This window comes from Ranitomeya variabilis, chromosome 4 (assembly GCF_051348905.1).
Source record: "Ranitomeya variabilis isolate aRanVar5 chromosome 4, aRanVar5.hap1, whole genome shotgun sequence".
Classification (NCBI taxonomy): Eukaryota; Metazoa; Chordata; class Amphibia; order Anura; family Dendrobatidae; genus Ranitomeya; species Ranitomeya variabilis.
This window is the reverse complement of record NC_135235.1, coordinates 714,828,614-714,848,687: the sequence shown is the minus strand read 5'-3', so window position 1 is coordinate 714,848,687 and position 20,074 is coordinate 714,828,614. Positions and strand designations below refer to the sequence as shown.

General features: G+C 47.8%; 1 protein-coding gene across 1 annotated transcript in view; it reads left to right on the top strand.

The window, feature by feature from the left end:
- The first annotated feature begins 417 nt into the window (after positions 1-417).
- Positions 418-20,074, top strand: part of LOC143769330 (uncharacterized) — a 42,985-nt gene continuing 23,328 nt past the window's right edge. Inside the window, exon 1 of the mRNA XM_077257816.1 lies at positions 418-489. Within this exon, the coding sequence (XP_077113931.1) occupies positions 436-489 (54 nt within the window). The 5' untranslated portion in view covers positions 418-435. The remainder of the gene's footprint in view (positions 490-20,074) is intronic.

The window sequence follows — 20,074 nt, the reverse complement described above, 5'->3', positions numbered from 1 at the left end:
CTGTGCTTCAAAATTTGGGACATGTGCACAATTACTTGGTGCAACACTGGTGGATGTGGACCCCCTGCACTACGGGCCAGGCTTACCCTGGAGGGGTGTAACTAGGTGTCCACCAGGTCTTCACTACAGCTACTGGTGGAGAGGACAGGCTGGACAGCAGGTAGACACCAGGTACTACTCCAGGGTAGTCCCCAGGACTGGAGCAGCTGATCAGGGGTCAGAGACACAAGTGTGAGGAACAACAGGAACCCCCAACTGGACACAAGCAGAATGAACTGCCTAGGAACTAACAGTCAGCAGAGCGGTGGGTGGAGCTGCCTAATATAGGACCTGCCGGCAGGGGATAGGCTGGGGAACCTAATCTCTGAAGGACACAGCAGGGTTATATTCCTGTAGAGACCGGCCAATCCTGCCATAAGGCCGAATGGAAGCAACATGCTGAGAAGCCGTGTGGTGACCATAGTGAGTAGGGAGGCGCTGAGAGGGCAGGTGAGGTACCACCGTGACACCTGGGTAGGAGCCCACTCAGATGTTTCCCCCTGAGCTGCGCCTCAGAACAAATGTAATATTATCTTCACAGCCAACTGGTAAAGAAATCAGTGACACCGGTGGGATAAAAATGCCCATTACACCCTGAGATGACTTCCCTGGTGGGTACAGCGTCCGAAATGGGGTCACTTTAGGGGGTTGTATGTCTTCACACACCTCGGGGGCTTTGTAATTGGCCCCCACAAGTGAGGACTGCCAAATTACTGCTCCAAAAGCAAAACAGTGACTCTCCCCACTGGAGCCCGGCCGTGTGCAGCCATTTCTGGCCTCAGGTTTGGGAGAAATTTCCGTATAAATTGTGGCTCCATTTTATTCTGTGAAATTGAAAAATTTAGATCTAAAACATTTTAGTGGAAAAAAATAATTTTTCCATGACCCAGAAATATAAAGATCTATGACGTAATGGTGGGAAGAAAATGCCCCTCACACCCAGATGGATTCGCTGAGGACTGTGGATCTGTAATGGGGTCACTTTGGGGGTCGCTGTTCTGGCAGCTGCACATTATTCCAGGCAAATGTAAAATCCAAAAACCAAACAGTGATTCTTCCCTCCGCAGCAGCGAGATCTCCTGCCTCATTCTCCAGAAATTACCTTATAAATTGTGCAGCGTCCTATAAGATATTCCTGCCCACAGCGCCCCCATCCAGCGAGTGTCTGAGAAAGGTCATTACACTGAAACGTCACCATGTTCACGTGTTATATACTGTCCTCTCCGTACACCTCACATACACACGGCTCCTCTCCGTACACCTCACATACACACGGCTCCGCTCCGTCCACCTCACACACACGGCTCCGCTCCGTCCACCTCACACACACGGCTCCGCTCCGTCCACCTCACACACACGGCTCCGCTCCGTCCACCTCACACACACGGCTCCGCTCCGTCCACCTCACACACACGGCTCCGCTCCGTCCACCTCACACACACGGCTCCGCTCCGTCCACCTCACACACACGGCTCCGCTCCGTCCACCTCACACACACGGCTCCGCTCCGTCCACCTCACACACACGGCTCCGCTCCGTCCACCTCACACACACGGCTCCGCTCCGTCCACCTCACACACACGGCTCCGCTCCGTCCACCTCACACACACGGCTCCGCTCCGTCCACCTCACACACACGGCTCCGCTCCGTCCACCTCACACACACGGCTCCGCTCCGTCCACCTCACACACACGGCTCCGCTCCGTCCACCTCACACACACGGCTCCGCTCCGTCCACCTCACACACACGGCTCCGCTCCGTCCACCTCACACACACGGCTCCGCTCCGTCCACCTCACACACACGGCTCCGCTCCGTCCACCTCACACACACGGCTCCGCTCCGTCCACCTCACACACACGGCTCCGCTCCGTCCACCTCACACACACGGCTCCGCTCCGTCCACCTCACACACACGGCTCCGCTCCGTCCACCTCACACACACGGCTCCGCTCCGTCCACCTCAAACACACGGCTCCGCTCCGTCCACCTCACACACACGGCTCCGCTCCGTCCACCTCACACACACGGCTCCGCTCCGTCCACCTCACACACACGGCTCCGCTCCGTCCACCTCACACACACGGCTCCGCTCCGTCCACCTCACACACACGGCTCCGCTCCGTCCACCACACACACGGCTCTGCTCCGTACACCTCACACACACGGCTCTGCTCCGTCCACCTCACACACACGGCTCCGCTCCGTCCACCTCACACACACGGCTCCGCTCCGTCCACCTCACACACACGGCTCCGCTCCGTCCACCTCACACACACGGCTCCGCTCCGTCCACCTCACACACACGGCTCCGCTCCGTCCACCTCACACACACGGCTCCGCTCCGTCCACCTCACACACACGGCTCCGCTCCGTCCACCTCACACACACGGCTCCGCTCCGTCCACCTCACACACACGGCTCCGCTCCGTCCACCTCACACACACGGCTCCGCTCCGTCCACCTCACACACACGGCTCCGCTCCGTCCACCTCACACACACGGCTCCGCTCCGTCCACCTCACACACACGGCTCCGCTCCGTCCACCTCACACACACGGCTCCGCTCCGTCCACCTCACACACACGGCTCCGCTCCGTCCACCTCACACACACGGCTCCGCTCCGTCCACCTCACACACACGGCTCCGCTCCGTCCACCTCACACACACGGCTCCGCTCCGTCCACCTCACACACACGGCTCCGCTCCGTCCACCTCACACACGGCTCCGCACACCTCACACACACGGCTCTGCTCCGTACACCTCACACACACGGCTCTGCTCCGTACACCTCACACACACGGCTCCGCTCCGTCCACCTCACACACACGGCTCCGCTCCGTACACCTCACACACACGGCTCCGCTCCGTACACCTCACACACACGGCTCCGCTCCGTACACCTCACACACACGGCTCTGCTCCGTACACCTCACACACACGGCTCCGCTCCGTACACCTCATACACACGGCTCCGCTCCATGCACACGCAGCTCCGCTCCGTACACACACGGCTCTGCTACATCCACACTGTAAACCCCTCCTGACCCCACACATAAACTTCCCCTCATCCAGCACCATGACAACCAGCACAGCAGAGTCCTGCATACACTGAGGCCCCGATCATGTGACCCCCTGACTCCTCCCCTCCTGTGACCTCATCACAGGTCCTGTGCGCACAGTGCAGCCATTCAGCTCGTCTGCTGGAGTTGCCCTTTAAGATCAGGTAACGTTTGGCAGAAGTCTCCTGCAGTAAGTACAATTCCCCCATAAGTGACTGGATCCTGCAGATCTCTGGAGGTGCGGATCTCGGGCCTCGGTCACTTTCTTGTGCCCCACGGTACATTAGCCCCAATTACCTTCCAAGTCTGTGATACTTTCTCTCCCCTGATCCCTCAGTGATATTACAGACGGGAGTTTCCAGAGCGCTGGATTCCGGGCAGTCCTAGTGCTGACTGAGCCGTGCGCCTCCATCTATAGTTCTGTTGTTAGGTGGTGGAGCCGCTCTTTCCTCTGCATTGTTCGCAGTGAAACAATCTTCTCCATTGTCAGGATGGACGCGGAGATGACTTCTTGTCGGTTGTGTGGCGCAGGTCTCCTGGCAGTGTGCTCCGGGCGCGCTCCGGCCTATCACAGGGGCAGCACCTGCACTTCTGCAAACATCCCCAGCCAATAGCCGGATGTGTCAGAGGCCGCAGACCGTTACACTGCATCCACTGCAGAAGATCTCAGTAGTTTGCTTAGCAGACTAGTGGCCACCTCCCCGGTGCTAGTGGCCACACCTGGACCTGAGTGTGATATACTTGCTGCTTCCAAGTGCGGGTGATATTTTCTATTTGCACGTCCCTGTTGAGGCCTGGAGCTGCAGCAGTCACCTAGCGTCCTCTTTGGAGTTTGAAGGACGACGATGTTTCTCTCTGCGTCTACTCAAGCTAAGTTTCCCCTTGTTTTGTGTATCCTAGCTGTCTTTAGCAGTAGTGGGGAGTGACTAGCGCTATCCTGTCCATTCCGTTGAAGGACTTATCGCCAGGATCAGGCAACGATTAGGTATCCTGCTCGGCGATAGGTGCGGAACCTATGTAGAGACAATAGGGCAGACAGGGTGACGTTAGATCTGTCTAGGGGTCTTCACTCCCCTTCTTACCTACCTTTTGGTTCCCTTTCCCTTATCCCTTTATGTTGCACTTAGCCCTTCCTTCATGTTCCATGACAGAGACTTTTGATATTTAAGGCACCCTCCATTATTGGGAGGTACCTTAGCAACTTGAGTAATCAGTGTGTTTTCTGCTACTTAGTTGTAAGGTCCCTGTACCTGATCCCTGATCCCTCACTGACCTGCCCCCTATTTTACACACTGAATATAATGTCTTTTGAAGAAAAATAATCTCACATTCAGCAGGTAGGTGCCAGTGGCAACTACTGTGCCATAGCACGATCACATCTACAATACTCATTTAAGTTTTTTATTTGGTGATATAAACTTATTAAAAAAAAATAAAAATCTCTCTCAAAATGGCCCCAGCCGCGCCTGTGCAGTGGCATCTATTTGCGATCTTATAGATGTTACTGCACAGGCACCGCCGGTGCTATCTTGGAGGAGTAATTTTTTTTTCCCTCTAACAAAATGGCACGGTCAGCACCTGAGTGGTAACATCCATCAGATCACCATAGATGCTGCTGCACAGGTGCGGCCGGCGCAATTTTGGGATTTTTTTTTCTGAATAAGTTTATATCGTCAAATATAATAATTAAAAGGACATTATAGATGTGAACATGCTATGGCGCAGGCACCGTCGCCCCCACTGGAACCTGCCTGCTGAATATGAGTTTATTTTTTTTAAAACATATGATATTCAGTATGTAAAATAGGGGGCAGGTCAGCGAGGGATCAGTGACCTGTCAGAAGCCATCAGTATGAATATGTAAGCAGAGCACCACGTAGAGCCCCGCTCACAGGCCGCCCCGAACCACGAGAATCTCATTAACTGAAAATTGCAAATAAAGATTAAACAACAACCACAAGATGGATTTCATCAACCAAGGTATCAATGTAATCAGTATAATGTCGCCTGTATGTAGGTTACTATGCACAATCCAGCTGACAGGGTCCCTTTAAATCCTGTTGATTAGAGGGGCACTGACCATTCAGAAGCTCTTCCCTTATCTCTGGCCAAGTTGGATTACACGTAACTGTAATAAGCAAATCTGGAAGGCTGTATATCCGAACATGTGTCATGGCGTCCTGAGCGTATTCGTGCTTATGTCTGGGACTTCCTGTTAATGTAGTCGGTAAAATAACCATTCCCCCAATGTCCACCACGTTGCCATAATTGGCAATAGCATTTCTTAAATTACTGTATTCATCCACTCTGAATATTTCTTGCTTCAGTCATATGTACAGAAGACGCTCGCTTTCCACCTTGGCATACAGATCTACTATACATTGATGAGAAAGTTGCCTCCATTGTTGTCTGATCATTATTTGGTAGGCGTAGAAGTCCATAGCCGATATTTGTTATTGGTTGGTTTATTGGTCGGCCTCGCAGTGTTGGGATCAGTCTGTTAGATTATAGTGATCGCCATCTTGGCCATTCCACAATATTATCGGATATTGCAGAGCATTATATGATCTATGTGATTCTGTAATATGCTGAATATTTTCACTTCGTCGCTGAATAATTATATCTCGGCTTAGAAAGTCCCGTCCAACCATTACAATAGCTGCTTCATTAACACCGGGAGAAGTAAATCTCCTTTTGTGTCTTGTCTGCTCTTATTACACCCTGATATTCCGCACTTGGCATTCTTTCTAAGGCTGTTTTATAAAGGTTTACTAACTGATTGTGTTGATGGAAAAATCTGTGCAAATTCAAAACAATGTCTTTTTGTCTCAGGTATAACTTCACAAGGTCGATCAGCTTGCATCTGTTCATCTACCAAACAGCAAATTTGTAAAAATATTGAGTCTTGATTTGCTACAGGAAGCATCAGACCTATTTTGTGATATATTTGTCCCTGGACTTTAACCCCTTTCTGACATCGGACGTACTATCCCGTCGAGGTGGGGTGGGCCCCCATGACCACGGATGGGATAGTACGTCCAGCGCGATCGGCGGCGCTCACGGGGGGAGCGCAGCCGATCGCGGCCGGGTGTCGCAGCTGACATCCGGCACTATGTGCCAGGAGCGGTCACGGACCGCTCCCGGCACATTAACCCCCGGCACACCGCGATCAAACATGATCGCAATGTGCCGGCGGTGCAGGGAAGGATCGCGCAGGGAGGGGGCTCCCTGCGGGCTTCCCTGAGCCCCCCGCAGCAATGCGATGTGATCGCGTTGCTGCGAGGGTCTTACCTCCCTCCCTGCCTGCTCCAGACCCGGATCCAAGATGGCCGCGGATCCGGGTCCTGCAGGGAGGGAGGTGGCTTCACAGAAGCCTGCTCAGAGCAGGCACTGTGAAGCAGCCTGCACTTCTCGCAGATCGGTGATCTGTCAGAGTGCTATGCAAACTGGCAGATCACCGATCTGTATTGTCCCCCCCTGGGGCAAAGTAAAAAAGTAAAAAAAAAATTTTCCAAATGTGTAAAAAAAAAATAAAAAAAAATATTCCAAAATAATGAAAAAAAATATATATATATTATTCCCATAAATACATTTCTTTATCTAAATAATAATAATAAAAAAATAAAATTACACATATTTAGTATCGCCGCGTCCGTAACGACCCGACCTATAAAACTGGCCCACTAGTTAACCCCTTCAGTTAACACCGTAAGGAAAAAAAAAAAAAAGAGGCAAAAAACAACGCTTTATTATCATACCGCCGAACAAAAAGTGGAATAACACGCGATCAAAAAGACAGATATAAATAACCATGGTACCGCTGAAAGCGTCATCTTGTCCCGCAAATAACGAGCCGCCATACAAAAAAATAAAAAAGTTATAGTCCTGAGAATAAAGCGATGCAAAAATAATTATTTTTTCCATAAAATAGTTTTTATCGTATAAAAGCGCCAAAACATAAAAAAATAATATAAATGAGGTATCGCTGTTATCGTACTGACCCGAAGAATAAAACTGCTTTATCAATTTTACCAAACGCGGAACGGTATAAACGCCTCCCCCACAAGAAATTCATGAATAGCTGGTTTTTGGTCATTCTGCCTCACAAAAATCGGAATAAAAAGCGATCAAAAAATATGACGTGCCCAAAAATGTTACAAATAAAAACGTCAACTCGTCCCGCAAAAAACAAGACCTCACATGACTCTGTGGACCAAAATATGGAAAATTTATAGCTCTCAAAATGTGGTAACGCAAAAAATATTTTTTGCAATAAAAAGCGTCTTTCAGTGTGTGACGGCTGCCAATCATAAAAATCCGCTAAAAAACTCGCTATAAAAGTAAATCAAACCCCCCTTCATCACCGCCTTAGTTAGGGAAAAATAAAAAAAATGTATTTATTTCCATTTTCCCATTAGGGCTAGGGTTAGGGTTAGGGTTGGGGCTAGGGTTAAGGCTACAGTTAGGGTTGGGGCTAAAGTTAGGGTTAGGGTTGGGGCTAAAGTTAGGGTTAGGGTTTAGATTACATTTACGGTTGGGAATAGGGTTGGGATTAGGGTTAGGGGTGTGTCAGGGTTAGAGGTGTGGTTAGGGTTACTGTTGGGATTAGGGTTAGGGGTGTGTTTGGATTAGGGTTTCAGTTATAATTGGGGGGTTTCCACTGTTTCGGCACATCAGGGGCTCTCCAAACGCGACATGGCGTTCGATCTCAATTCCAGCCAATTCTGCGTTGAAAAAGTAAAACAGTGCTCCTTCCCTTCCGAGCTCTCCCGTGTGCCCAAACAGGGGTTTACCCCAACATATGGGGTATCAGCGTACTCAGGACAAATAGGACAACAACCTTTGGGGTCCAATTTCTCCTGTTACCCCTGGGAAAATACAAAACTGGGGGCTAAAAAATAATTTTTGTGGGAAAAACAAAGATTTTTTATTTTCACAGCTCTGCGTTATAAACTGTAGTGAAACACTTGGGGGTTCAAAGTTCTTACAACACATCTAGATAAGTTCCTTGGGGGGTCTAGTTTCCAAAATGGGGTCACTTGTGCGGGGCTTCTACTGTTTAGGTACATTAGGGGCTCTGCAAACGCAATGTGACGCCTGCAGACCATTCCATCTAAGTCTGCATTCCAAATGGCGCTCCTTCCCTTCCGAGCCCTTCCATGCGTCCAAACGGTGGTTCCCCCCACATATGGGGTATCAGCGCACTCAGGACAAATTGGACAACAACTTTTGGGGTCCAATTTCTTCTCTTACCCTTGGGAAAATAAAAAATTGGGGGTGAAAAGATAATTTTTGTGAAAAAATATGATTTTTTATTTTTACGGTTCTGCATTATAAACTTCTGTGAAGCACTTGGTGGGTCAAAGTGCTCACCACACCTCTAGATAAGTTCCTTAGGGGGTCTACTTTCCAAAATGGTGTCACTTGTGGGGGGTTTCAATGTTTAGGCACATCAGGGGCTCCCCAAACGCAACATGGCGTCCCATCTCAATTCCAGTCAATTTTACATTGAAAAGTCAAATGGCGCTCCTTCGCTTCCGAGCTCTGTCATGCGCCCAAACCGTGGTTTACCCCCACATATGGGGTATCGGCGTACTCAGGACAAATTGTACAACAACTTTTGGGGTCCATTTTCTCCTGTTACCCTTGGTAAAATAAAACAAATTGGAGCTGAAGTAAATTTTTTGTGAAAAAAAGTTAAATGTTCATTTTTATTTAAACATTCCAAAAATTCCTGTGAAGCACCAGAAGGGTTAATAAACTTCTTGAATATGGTTTTGAGCACCTTGAGGGGTGCAGTTTTTAGAATGGTGTCACACTTGGGTATTTTCTATCATATAGACCCCTCAAAATGACTTCAAATGAGATGTGGTCCCTAAAAAAAAATGGTGTTGTAAAAATGAGAAATTGCTGATCAACTTTTAACCCTTATAACTCCCTAACAAAAAAAAATTTGGTTCCAAAATTGTGCTGATGTAAAGTAGACATGTGGGAAATGTTACTTATTAAGTATTTTGTGTGACATATCTGTGATTTAATTGCATAAAAATTCAAAGTTGGAAAATTGCGAAATTTTCAAAATTTTCACCAAATTTCCGTTTTTTTCACAATTAAACGCAGGTACTATCACAGAATTTTTACCACTATCATGAAGTACAATATGTCACGAGAAAACAGTGTCAGAATCACTGGGATCCGTTGAAGCGTTCCAGAGTTATAACCTCATAAAGGGACAGTGGTCAGAATTGTAAAAATTGGCCCGGTCATTAACGTGCAAACCACCCTTGGGGTGAAGGGGTTAAAAGTCAACATAAATCCTGCTTCAAGTCCAGCTGTCGTACCAATGGATGTCATCTGGAAATATGAATTGTGTCTCCTAATAACTTGTAGTAAATGCTTAGACTCCTGAGTTGTTACCGACATGTATGAAAAAAGTTCGGAGGTAGAGCTAAAGGTGACAAACTGACTTCATCATTGACCACCACATGCCAGGCGATTTAAAGTTAAACTTCTTTGCTCGACAGTGTTCTCTGTTGTGAACTATACTTTTTGGCTCCCTCTTGTGGTCACTAGCGGTATGGCACTTGGATTGTCTTTCCCCAGGTTGGTAGTCACCTGGTTCGTTAGACCCTGGGTGTTCCTATTTAAACTTCCTGGATTCTTAGTCCATTGCCTGGCATCAATGTAATCAGTCCTTGTCTGGTTGCTCCTGTCTACTGGTCCTGATTTTTGCAAGATAAGCTAAGTCCTGCTTTCTTATTTTTGTTTATTTGTATTGTTCTGTTTTTTGTCCAGCTTGTTCATAATGTGATTCCTGATTTTGCTGGAAGCTCTAAGGGGGCTGATATTCTCCCCCCACACCGTTAGTCGGTGCGGGGGTTCTTTGATATTCAGCGTGGATATTTTTGTAGGGTTTTTCACTGACCGCATAAGTCCGCTTACTATATTTCTGCTATTATATAGTGGGCCTCTCTTTGCTGAATCTAGTTCATACTTACGTTTGTCCTTTCTTCTTACCTCACCGTTATTATTTGTTGGGGGCTTGTATTTACTTCGGGGTACCTTTCTCTTGAGGCAAGTGAGGTCTGATTTTCTCTGAAAGGGTTAGTTAGTTCTCCGGCTGGCGCGAGACGTCTAGAACCAACGTAGGTACGTTCCCCGGCTGCTAATAGTTGTGGGCTAGGATCAGGTATGCGGTCAGCTCAGTTACCACCTCCCTATGAGCTGGTTTTTTATGTTTGCAGACTTTGCTGAAAACCCTGAGATCCTCTACCATTGGGATCATAACAGTTCTCATATTACGTCCATTTTGCCTATTATGATTTTCAGATGTGACCTATAGTCCTTAATTGAGTTGCAGTGAAACGCTTCCAAACTCAAGTCAGTCTTCCTACATCATTTTTATGACTGTCATCCTTTTGTTCAGACGTTTCCGCATTCTTTGATTCAGCCTGGCTTTATTTTACACTAAATATTGTAAAATAATAAATCTCCTCATATGTTTCCCTTATTATCTCCAGTAATTGTATTATTACACTGGATTTTTATTATGTTACATTTGCTTATCTTTTCATTCAGGTTTCTACAATATCGGATCCTCTGAGTGAAGATCCTTCATTTAAAATCATTTTTCAGAATTACCCATCAAAGATGGATATGGACAGAGACAAGATGGTGGAGAGGATAATACACCTCACCCTAACATAGTAACATAGTTATTAAGATTGAAGGAAGACTTTAAGTCCATCTAGTTCAACCCATAGCCTAACCTAACCTGCCCTAACATGTTGATCCAGAGGAAGGCAAAAAAAATAACCCATGTGGCAAAGAGTAAGCTCCACCTTGGGGAAAAAAATTCCTTGCCGACTCCACATACGGCAATCAGACTAGTTCCCTGGATCAACGCCCTATCAAGGAATCCAGTCTATATAACCTGTAACATTATACTTTTCAAGAAAGGTATCCAGTCCCCTCTTAAATTTAAGTAATGAATCACTCATTACAACATCATACGGCAGAGAGTTCCATAGTCTCACTGCTCTTACAGGAAAGAATCCGCGTCTGTTATTATGCTTAAACCTTCTTTCCTCCAGACGTAGAGGATTGTTGTGAACTCTATTTTTGGGCTCCCTCTAGTGGTCACAAGCGGTACTGTGTAGTGTTGTCTTTCTGCAGGTTGGCTGCATCAGCTGGTTCGTTATCCTTGGTTGGTTTCCTATTTAACTCAGCTGGATACTCAGTTCCTTGCCTGCTACCAATGTATTCAGTGCTCTTCAGATTCCTTGTGACTACCTTGCTCCCAGTCTCTCCAAGACAAGCTAAGTTCTTGTTTGTTCATTTTCTGATTATCAGCGTTCATCATGTTTTTTGTCCAGCTTGCTAAAATGTGATTTCTGTGCTTGCTGGTTGCTCTAGGGGACTGAGTTTCTCCCCCCACACCGTTAGTTGGTGCGGGGGTTCTTGAAATCTCAGTGTGGATATTTTGTAAGGGTTTTTTACTGACCGCATAGATCCCTGTTCTATTTTCTGCTATCTAGTATTAGTGGGCCTCATTTGCTGAATCTGCTTTCACCCCTGTGTATGTGCCTTCCTCTTACCTAACCGTTATTATCTGTTGGGGGCTTCTATATCTTTGGGGATTATTTCTGTGGAGGCAAGAGAGGTCTTTCTTTCTCTCTAGGGGTAGTTAGTTCCTCAGGCTGGCTCGAGACGTCTAGGAATTTTAGGCACGTTCACCGGCTACCTCTAGTGTGTTTGGATAGGTTCAGATTTGCGGTCAGTCCAGTTTTCCACCTCCCTAGAGCTTGTCCTTTGTTAGTTTCCTTGCTGGAGTAATTTGTGATCCTCAACCACTAAGGATCATAACAGTATAGCAGGCCAAGAAGTGTTTTATGCATCGCAGAAGTGGGATTAAAAGAAGACCTGAGTACATTTTTTTTTTTCTCCTCCCTCTTTTCTTTTGCTGCAGTCTGTTCAGCTTCTTTCATCCCCTTGAACTCTGGGTGGTTTTGAGCTCAGCTGCAGACATGAATATTCAGACTCTGACTTCTGGTGTGGATCATCTTACTGCACGGGTGCAAAGTATTCAGGATTTTGTTACTCATAGCCCTATGTCAGAACCAAAGATACCCATTCCTGAGTTGTTTTCTGGAGATATATCTAGGTTTCTGAATTTTAAGAATAATTGTAAGTTATTTCTATCTCTGAGACCTCGTTCCTCTGGTGATCCCGCTCAGCAAGTTAAAATTGTTATCTCCTTGTTGCGTGGCGACCCTCAGGATTGGGCTTTCTCTCTGGCGCCAGGAGATCCTGCATTGCTTAATGTAGATGCATTTTTTCTGGCTCTTGGACTGCTTTATGAGGAGCCTAATCTTGAGAATCAGGCAGAAAAAGCGTTGCTGGTCCTCTCTCAAGGTCAGGATGAAGCAGAGGTGTATTGTCAAAAATTTCGGAAATGGTCAGTGCTTACTCAATGGAATGAGTGTGCCCTGGCTGCAAATTTCAGAGAAGGTCTTTCTGAAGCCATTAAGAATGTTATGGTGGGGTTTCCCACCCCTACAAGTCTGAGTGATTCTATGGCTTTAGCCATTCAGGTTGATCGGCGTTTGCGGGAGCGCAAATCTGCTCATCCTTTGGCGGTATTTTCTGAACAGAGACCTGAGTCTATGCAATGTGATCGAACTCTGACCAGAATTGAGCGACAAAGTCATAGACGTCAAAATGGGTTGTGCTTTTACTGTGGTGATTCTACTCATGTTATCTCAGCATGCTCTAAACGCTTAAAAAAGATCGCTAAACCTGGTATTATACAGCCTAAATTTATTTTGTCTGTTACTTTGATTTTTTCTTTGTCATCCTACTCGGTTATGGCTTTTGTGGATTCAGGTGCTGCCCTGAATCTGACGGATTTGTCGTTTGCCAGGCGCTGTGGTTTTGTCCTGGAGCCTTTGGAATTTCCTATTCCTCTGAGGGGAATTGATGCTACGCCATTGGCTGAGAATAAGCCTCAGTATTGGACGCAAATGACCATGTGCATGACTCCCGTACATCAGGAGGTGATTCGCTTTCTTGTTCTGCATAATTTGCATGATGTTGTTGTTTTGGGTCTGCCATGGCTGCAGGCTCATAATCCAGTTTTAGATTGGAAAGCTATGTCTGTGTCAAGTTGGGGTTGTCAGGGAATTCATGGCGATACTCCGTTGGTGTCTATTGCTTCTTCCATTCCTTCTGAGGTCCCTGAGTTTTTGTTTGACTACCAGGATGTATTTGATGAGCCCAGGTCCAGTGCCCTGCCCCCTCATAGGGATTGTGACTGTGCTATAAATTTAATTCCTGGTAGTAAATTCCCTAAGGGACGACTTTTTAATTTGTCTATACCAGAACATGCCGCGATGCGGAGTTATATAAAGGAGTCTTTGGAGAAGGGACATATTCGCCCATCCTCTTCCCCTCTTGGTGCAGGATTCTTTTTTGTGGCCAAGAAGGACGGTTCTTTGAGACCTTATATAGATTATCGTCTTCTGAATAAAATCACAGTCAATTTCAGTATCCTTTGCCACTATTGTCTGATTTGTTTGCTCGGATTAAGGGTGCCAGTTGGTTCACCAAGATAGATCTCCGTGGTGCGTATAACCTTGTGCGCATTAAGCAGGGAGATGAATGGAAAACAGCATTTAATACGCCCGAAGGCCATTTTGAGTACTTGGTGATGCCTTTTGGACTCTAATGCTCCTTCTGTGTTTCAGTCCTTCATGCATGACATTTTCCGAGAATATCTGAATAAATTTATGATTGTTTACCTGGATGACATTTTGGTCTTTTCTGATGATTGGGAGTCCCATGTGAAGCAGGTCAGGATGGTGTTTCAGGTCCTGTGTGCTAATGCTTTATTTGTGAAGGGCTCAAAATGCCTCTTCGGAGTACAGAAGGTCTCCTTTTTGGGTTTTATTTTTTCTCCTTCTACTGTGGAGATGGACCCAGTCAAGGTCCAGGCTATTCATGACTGGACTCAGCCCACGTCTGTTAAGAGTCTTCAGAAGTTCTTGGGTTTTGCTAATTTTTACCGTCGTTTCATCGCTAATTTTTCTAGCGTGGTTAAACCTTTGACGGATTTGACCAAGAAGGGTTCTGATGTGACTAATTGGTCTCCTGCGGCCGTGGAGGCCTTTCGGGAGCTGAAGCACCGGTTTTCTTCAGCTCCAGTCTTATGTCAGCCAGATGTCTCTCTCCCCTTCCAGGTTGAGGTTGATGCTTCTGAGATTGGAGCAGGGGCTGTTTTGTCGCAGAGAAGCTCTGATGGCTCTGTGATGAAGCCATGTGCTTTCTTTTCTAGAAAATTTTCGCCTGCCGAGCGAAATTATGATGTTGGTAATCGGGAGTTGTTGGCTATGAAGTGGGCATTTGAGGAGTGGCGACATTGGCTCGAAGGAGCTAAACATCGTGTGGTGGTCCTGACTGATCACAAAAATCTGATTTACCTCGAATCTGCCAAGCGCCTGAATCCTAGACTGGCTCGTTGGTCGTTGTTTTTCTCCCGTTTCAACTTCGTGGTCTCATACCTGCCTGGTTCGAAGGTGAAAGCTGATGCACTTTCTAGGAGCTTTGTGCCTGACTCTCCGGGAGTTTCTGAGCCGGCTGGTATTCTCAGAGAGGGAGTGATTTTGTCTGCCATTTCTCCAGATTTGCGACGAGTGCTGCAGAAATTTCAGGCGGATAGACCTGACCGTTGTCCACCAGAGAGACTGTTTGTCCCGGATAGATGGACCAGCAGAGTTATTTCCGAGGTTCATTCTTCGGTGTTGGCGGGTCATCCTGGGATTTTTGGTACCAGAGATTTGGTGGCTAGGTCCTTCTGGTGGCCTTCCTTGTCGCGGGATGTGCGTTCCTTTGTGCAGTCTTGTGGGATTTGTGCTCGAGCTAAGCCTTGCTGTTCTCGTGCCAGCGGTTTGCTTTTGCCTTTGCCTGTCCCGAAAAGGCCTTGGACGCACATTTCCATGGATTTTATTTCGGATCTTCCAGTATCTCAGAAAATGTCTGTTATCTGGGTGGTGTGTGATCGTTTTTCCAAGATGGTCCATTTGGTGCCCTTGCCTAAGTTGCCTTCCTCCTCCGATTTGGTTCCTCTATTTTTTCAGAATGTGGTTCGCTTGCACGGCATTCCTGAAAATATTGTCTGATAGAGGATCCCAGTTTGTGTCCAGGTTTTGGCGAACTTTTTGTGCTAAGATGGGCATTGATTTGTCTTTTTCGTCGGCCTTCCATCCTCAGACTAATGGCCAAACCGAGCAAACTAATCAGACGTTGGAAACTTATTTGAGTTGTTTTGTTTCTGCTGATCAGGATGATTGGGTGACTTTTTTGCCATTGGCCGAGTTTGCCCTTAATAATCGGGCGAGTTCTGCTACCTTGGTTTCGCCTTTTTTCTGCAATTCTGGTTTCCATCCTCGTTTTTCCTCGGGTCAGGTTGAATCTTCTGACTGTCCTGGGGTGGATTCTGTGGTGGATAGGTTGCAGCAGATTTGGAACCATGTGGTGGACAATCTGAAGTTGTCACAGAAGAAGGCTCAGCGCTTTGCCAGCCGCCGCCGCGGTGTGGGTCCCCGACTTCGTGTTGGGGATTTGGTGTGGCTGTCTTCTCGGTATGTTCCTATGAAGGTCTCCTCTCCTAAATTCAAGCCTCGCTTCATCGGTCCTTATAAGATTTTGGAAGTCCTTAACCCTGTGTCTTTTCGTTTGGACCTCCCGGCATCGTTTGCTATTCATAATGTGTTCCATCGGTCGTTGTTGCGGAGGTATGTGGTGCCTGTGGTTCCTTCAGTTGAGCCTCCTGCCCCTGTGCTGGTTGAGGGAGAATTGGAATACGTGGTGGAGAAGATCTTGGACTTTCGTATTTCTAGATGGAGGCTTCAGTATTTGGTTAAGTGGAAAGGCTATGGTCAGGAGGATAATTCCTGAGTTGTCGCCTCTGATGTTCATGCGGCCGATTTGGTTCGTGCCTTCCTTGTGGCTCACCCTGATCGCCCTGGGGGTTTTGTTGAGGGTTCGGTGACCCCTCCTCAAGGGGGGGGGTACTGTTGTGAACTCCGTTTTCAGGCTCCCTCTTGTGGTCACAGATGGTATTGGGTGACTTTGGTTTTTTGGCTCCCCCTGGTGGTTTGGTTTATTATCCTGCGGGTCTGGCAGGATCAGCTGCCTCGTTATCCACCAGGGAGGCTCCTATTTAGCTCTGCTTCACTTCCACTTGTCGCCGGCTGTCAATGTATTCAGTGCTATTCTGATTGCTCTTGATCATCTTGTTTTCTGCCTCTTCAGGAGAAGCTAAGTTCTGTTTGAATATTTTTTGCTCATCTGCCTGCAATATGATTTCTGTGTATGATGAGTCTAGTCCAGCTTGCTAATATGTGATTTCCTTTTTTCTGGTAAGCTCTGGGGTACAGAGTTGCTTCCCCCGCACCGTTAGTTGGTGCGAGGGGCTCGAGCAATCTCTGCGTGGATATTTTGAATAGGGTTTTGTATTGACCGCACAGTCCCCTTCCTATTTTCTGCTTTCTAGTATTAGTGGGCCTCATTTGCTAAATCTAATTTCATCTCTGCGTTTGTGCTTTCCCCTTAACTAACCGTTAATATTTGGGGGGGGCTATTCTATATCTTTGGGGTCATTTCACTGAGGCAAGCAAGGACTTTCTTTCCCTCTAGGAATAGTCAGTTTCTCAGGCCGTGATGAGACGTCTAGGAATTTTTTAGGTAACGTTCCACGGCTACCTTTAGTTGTGTGCGGATAGGATCAGGTTGCGGTCAATCTAGTTACCACTTCCCCAGAGCTAGTTGTCCTTTAGTATTTAGCTTGTCAGACCTGCGATCCTTGCCACTGGGATCATAACACACCCCATATGCAGACCCTGTAGTCAAAGGCAGCACCCCATAGGCAGAAACTGTAGTCAAAGGCAGCACCCCATAGGCAGACTCTGTAGTATAAGGCAGCACCCCATAGGCAGACCCTGTAGTAAAAGGTAGAAACCCATAGGCAGACCCTGTAGTATAAGGCAGCACCCCCATGGGCAGACCCAGTAGCATAAAGATCACCCCCATAGGCAGACCCTGTAGAATAAGGCAGCCCCAATAAAAAAACTGTATACTAACCTCTTCCTCCTTGTTCCTGCGGTGCTCCGAGCTCCCGCTCTTCTGACAGTGGGCGCCGGGTAGTGACATCATCGCGCCCGCTGTCAAGGTCGGCGATGTCAGATGCTGACAGGGAGATGATGGCAGAAGGAGCGTAGCGCTCCTTCCCTCATCAATGCGGTCAGCTGTATTGGCTAAATGCCAAAACAGCTGACCTAGCGGTGATGGGTGGGAGGCCCACTGCTGGCAACGGGCCCCTCACTGCCTGCTCAGGGGCCCCATAGTGGCAGAGCAGGGAGAAAGATTCTCCCTGCTCTGCCGCAGAATGTAATTGTATTGGCGCGTGCAGTTACAGTAGTGTAGCTCCAGGTGGGCCCCCTCTGAGCACCGAGCTTGGGGCGATGGTCCCCTCTGCCCCCCTGGTAGCTACGCTACTGAGCCCATCCCTAGCATAGAACCTGTAGCTAACTAAGAAGTTGGCCCAGTTCTCCAGGAACCCAAACCCCTCCTTCCTACACTAATTCCTGAGTCACTTATTTATCTCCTTAATTTCCCTTTGCCTCTGGCGTGGCACGTGGTACAGTCAGTATTTCTGAGAATACCACCTTGGAGGTCCTTGCTTTAATGACCTTCCACCCACCTCTAACTTTGTCATTTGTGCCAATGTGCACCATGACCACTGGGTCCTCACCAGCCCCTCCCAGTAATCGGTCCACCCGATTAGCGATGTGTTAGACTCGAGCGCCAGGTAGGCAGCACACCGTTCGACGATCCCTGTCTTTGTGACAGATTGCCCTATCTGCTCCTCTAATAACTGAGTCCCCCACTACCAGCACCTGTCTGGCCTGCCCTGCTCTCCTATTTCCCTCCTTACTGGAGCAGTCACTCCTCCGGCTTTCAGAGGACATGCCTGGCTGCAGTAGTGCTACCCCTGTAGGGGGACCGCCCTCATCTGCCAACTTGGCAAACGTATTGGGGTGTACAGATCAGGACTAGCCTCCCTGGCACTCTTTCCTCTACCCGGCCTTCTCTCACCCAGCTAACTGCCACACTGTCCTGCAGCTCCATCCTACCATCCCCCCTCATCTGTCTCATTGAACTCAGTGAGCAGCAGACTCCTCTCCATATTGTCTATGGATCTCAGTGTTGCCAGCTGCACATTTAGATTCAGAATCCGGGCTTCCAAATGCACAACATGCTCACATCTCGCACAGCAGTATGCACCCTCGACTGGCTGATCAAGGACTGCATACATGTGGCCAGATGTGCACTGGATGGCATTAACAATAGTGGAGCACATTTCCTAATGGGGATTCCACCAGACAGAAACGTTAAAAAGAAATTTAGAATATTAATAAAATGCAAAAAGCAATTCAGTAATTCCTCCCTTGTAAACTCCCTGAATCCAAAGTCACTAAATCACAAGACACACACTTACTTCAGTTCGCACTCACGCTCCGGTCACACTCAGCTCGTTCACACTCGCTAACAAAGAAGAATTAAAGAGATTTTTTTTCCCTTTAGCAGCAATCCAACCTACAGCTCAATGACTTCTGTACACCTCGTACATCCGTACACACACGACTCCGCTCCATACACCTTGTACAAATGCGGCTCCGCTCCGTACACCTCGTACACACACGGCTCTGCTACATCCACACTGTAAACCCCTCCTGACCCAAACACAAACTTCCCCTCATCCAGCACCATGACAACCAGCACAGCAGAGTCCTGCATACACTGAGGCCCCTGATCATGTGACCCCTGACTCCTCCCCTTCTGTGACCTCATCACAGGTCCTGTGCTCAGAGAACTGCCATATACCTGGTGTGCAGCTCTTCTAGTGAAGGTATGTGGAGATTCCCTATTACTGTAAATGTAGGTGCATTGTTTTACAATTATTTTTTTCCTTTTTTTTCCCCACCACAGTGAAGAGAATAAGAGTGCGTTGGCGCTCGATGAAGGATCTCTTCAACAAGGACATGAGACAGGAGAACCAGGTTAAAAGTGGTGCTGCTCAAAGGATACTCGGCAAATACAAATACCATCGGAACCTTGCTTTTCTGATGCCTGCGCTTGCTACCCGAATGTGAGTATCTTTTGTTTTGTCTTACTATTTAACCTTTTTTTGGTGTTTTACTAATGTGTTTTTTTTGTTTTTTTTCACCACACAACCTGGATTGTTCTCTGTTGGAGTGGACCCTCATCGACCGGCCAATGAACAAGCACAATCCCAATCATCCACCAGCGATGTAGCAACCTGTCAGGCCTAACAGGCTGAGGAAGAGGCAGCCGCCGATCCATCCGGTTTTCCCTTCTCCCAGCCCTCTGCCGCTGCTTTTGTTGGGTCTTCTCATCAGCAGCAGAGGGCCTGGGAGAGGTAACTCATGCCCGAGTTTATGCACTTACGCTCGGTCTTCCAGGATGGGATTAAGGTGCTTGGTGATAGACTGAAGAGTGGATTTACCCATGTGAACACACTTATACAGGATGTCAGCAAACGCCTTGATCGCCTGGAAGCCGACCTTGAGAGACCGGCGTGACATTTTTTTTTTTTTTTTCCTTCAATATAGCGGGAAGTGTCAGAAAACTTTACGCCTCAATTCCAGATCAACGTCATGCAGGCCTGCCAGGCTGCTTACAGCCAAGCATTGCTGCAGCTGCAGCAGTCACAAAGTTACAATCAACAGGCCAGAAGATATTACCAGCAGCCGAACATCTACTTTCAAACTCCCAGAGTGACGAACTATCCTCCACCACCACCGCCTCCAGTTCACAGAGCCACCACGCAGCCAACTTCATCATCCCTGCGGCCAGCAGCATCTACGACGCTCCCAAGTTCAGCACCCACC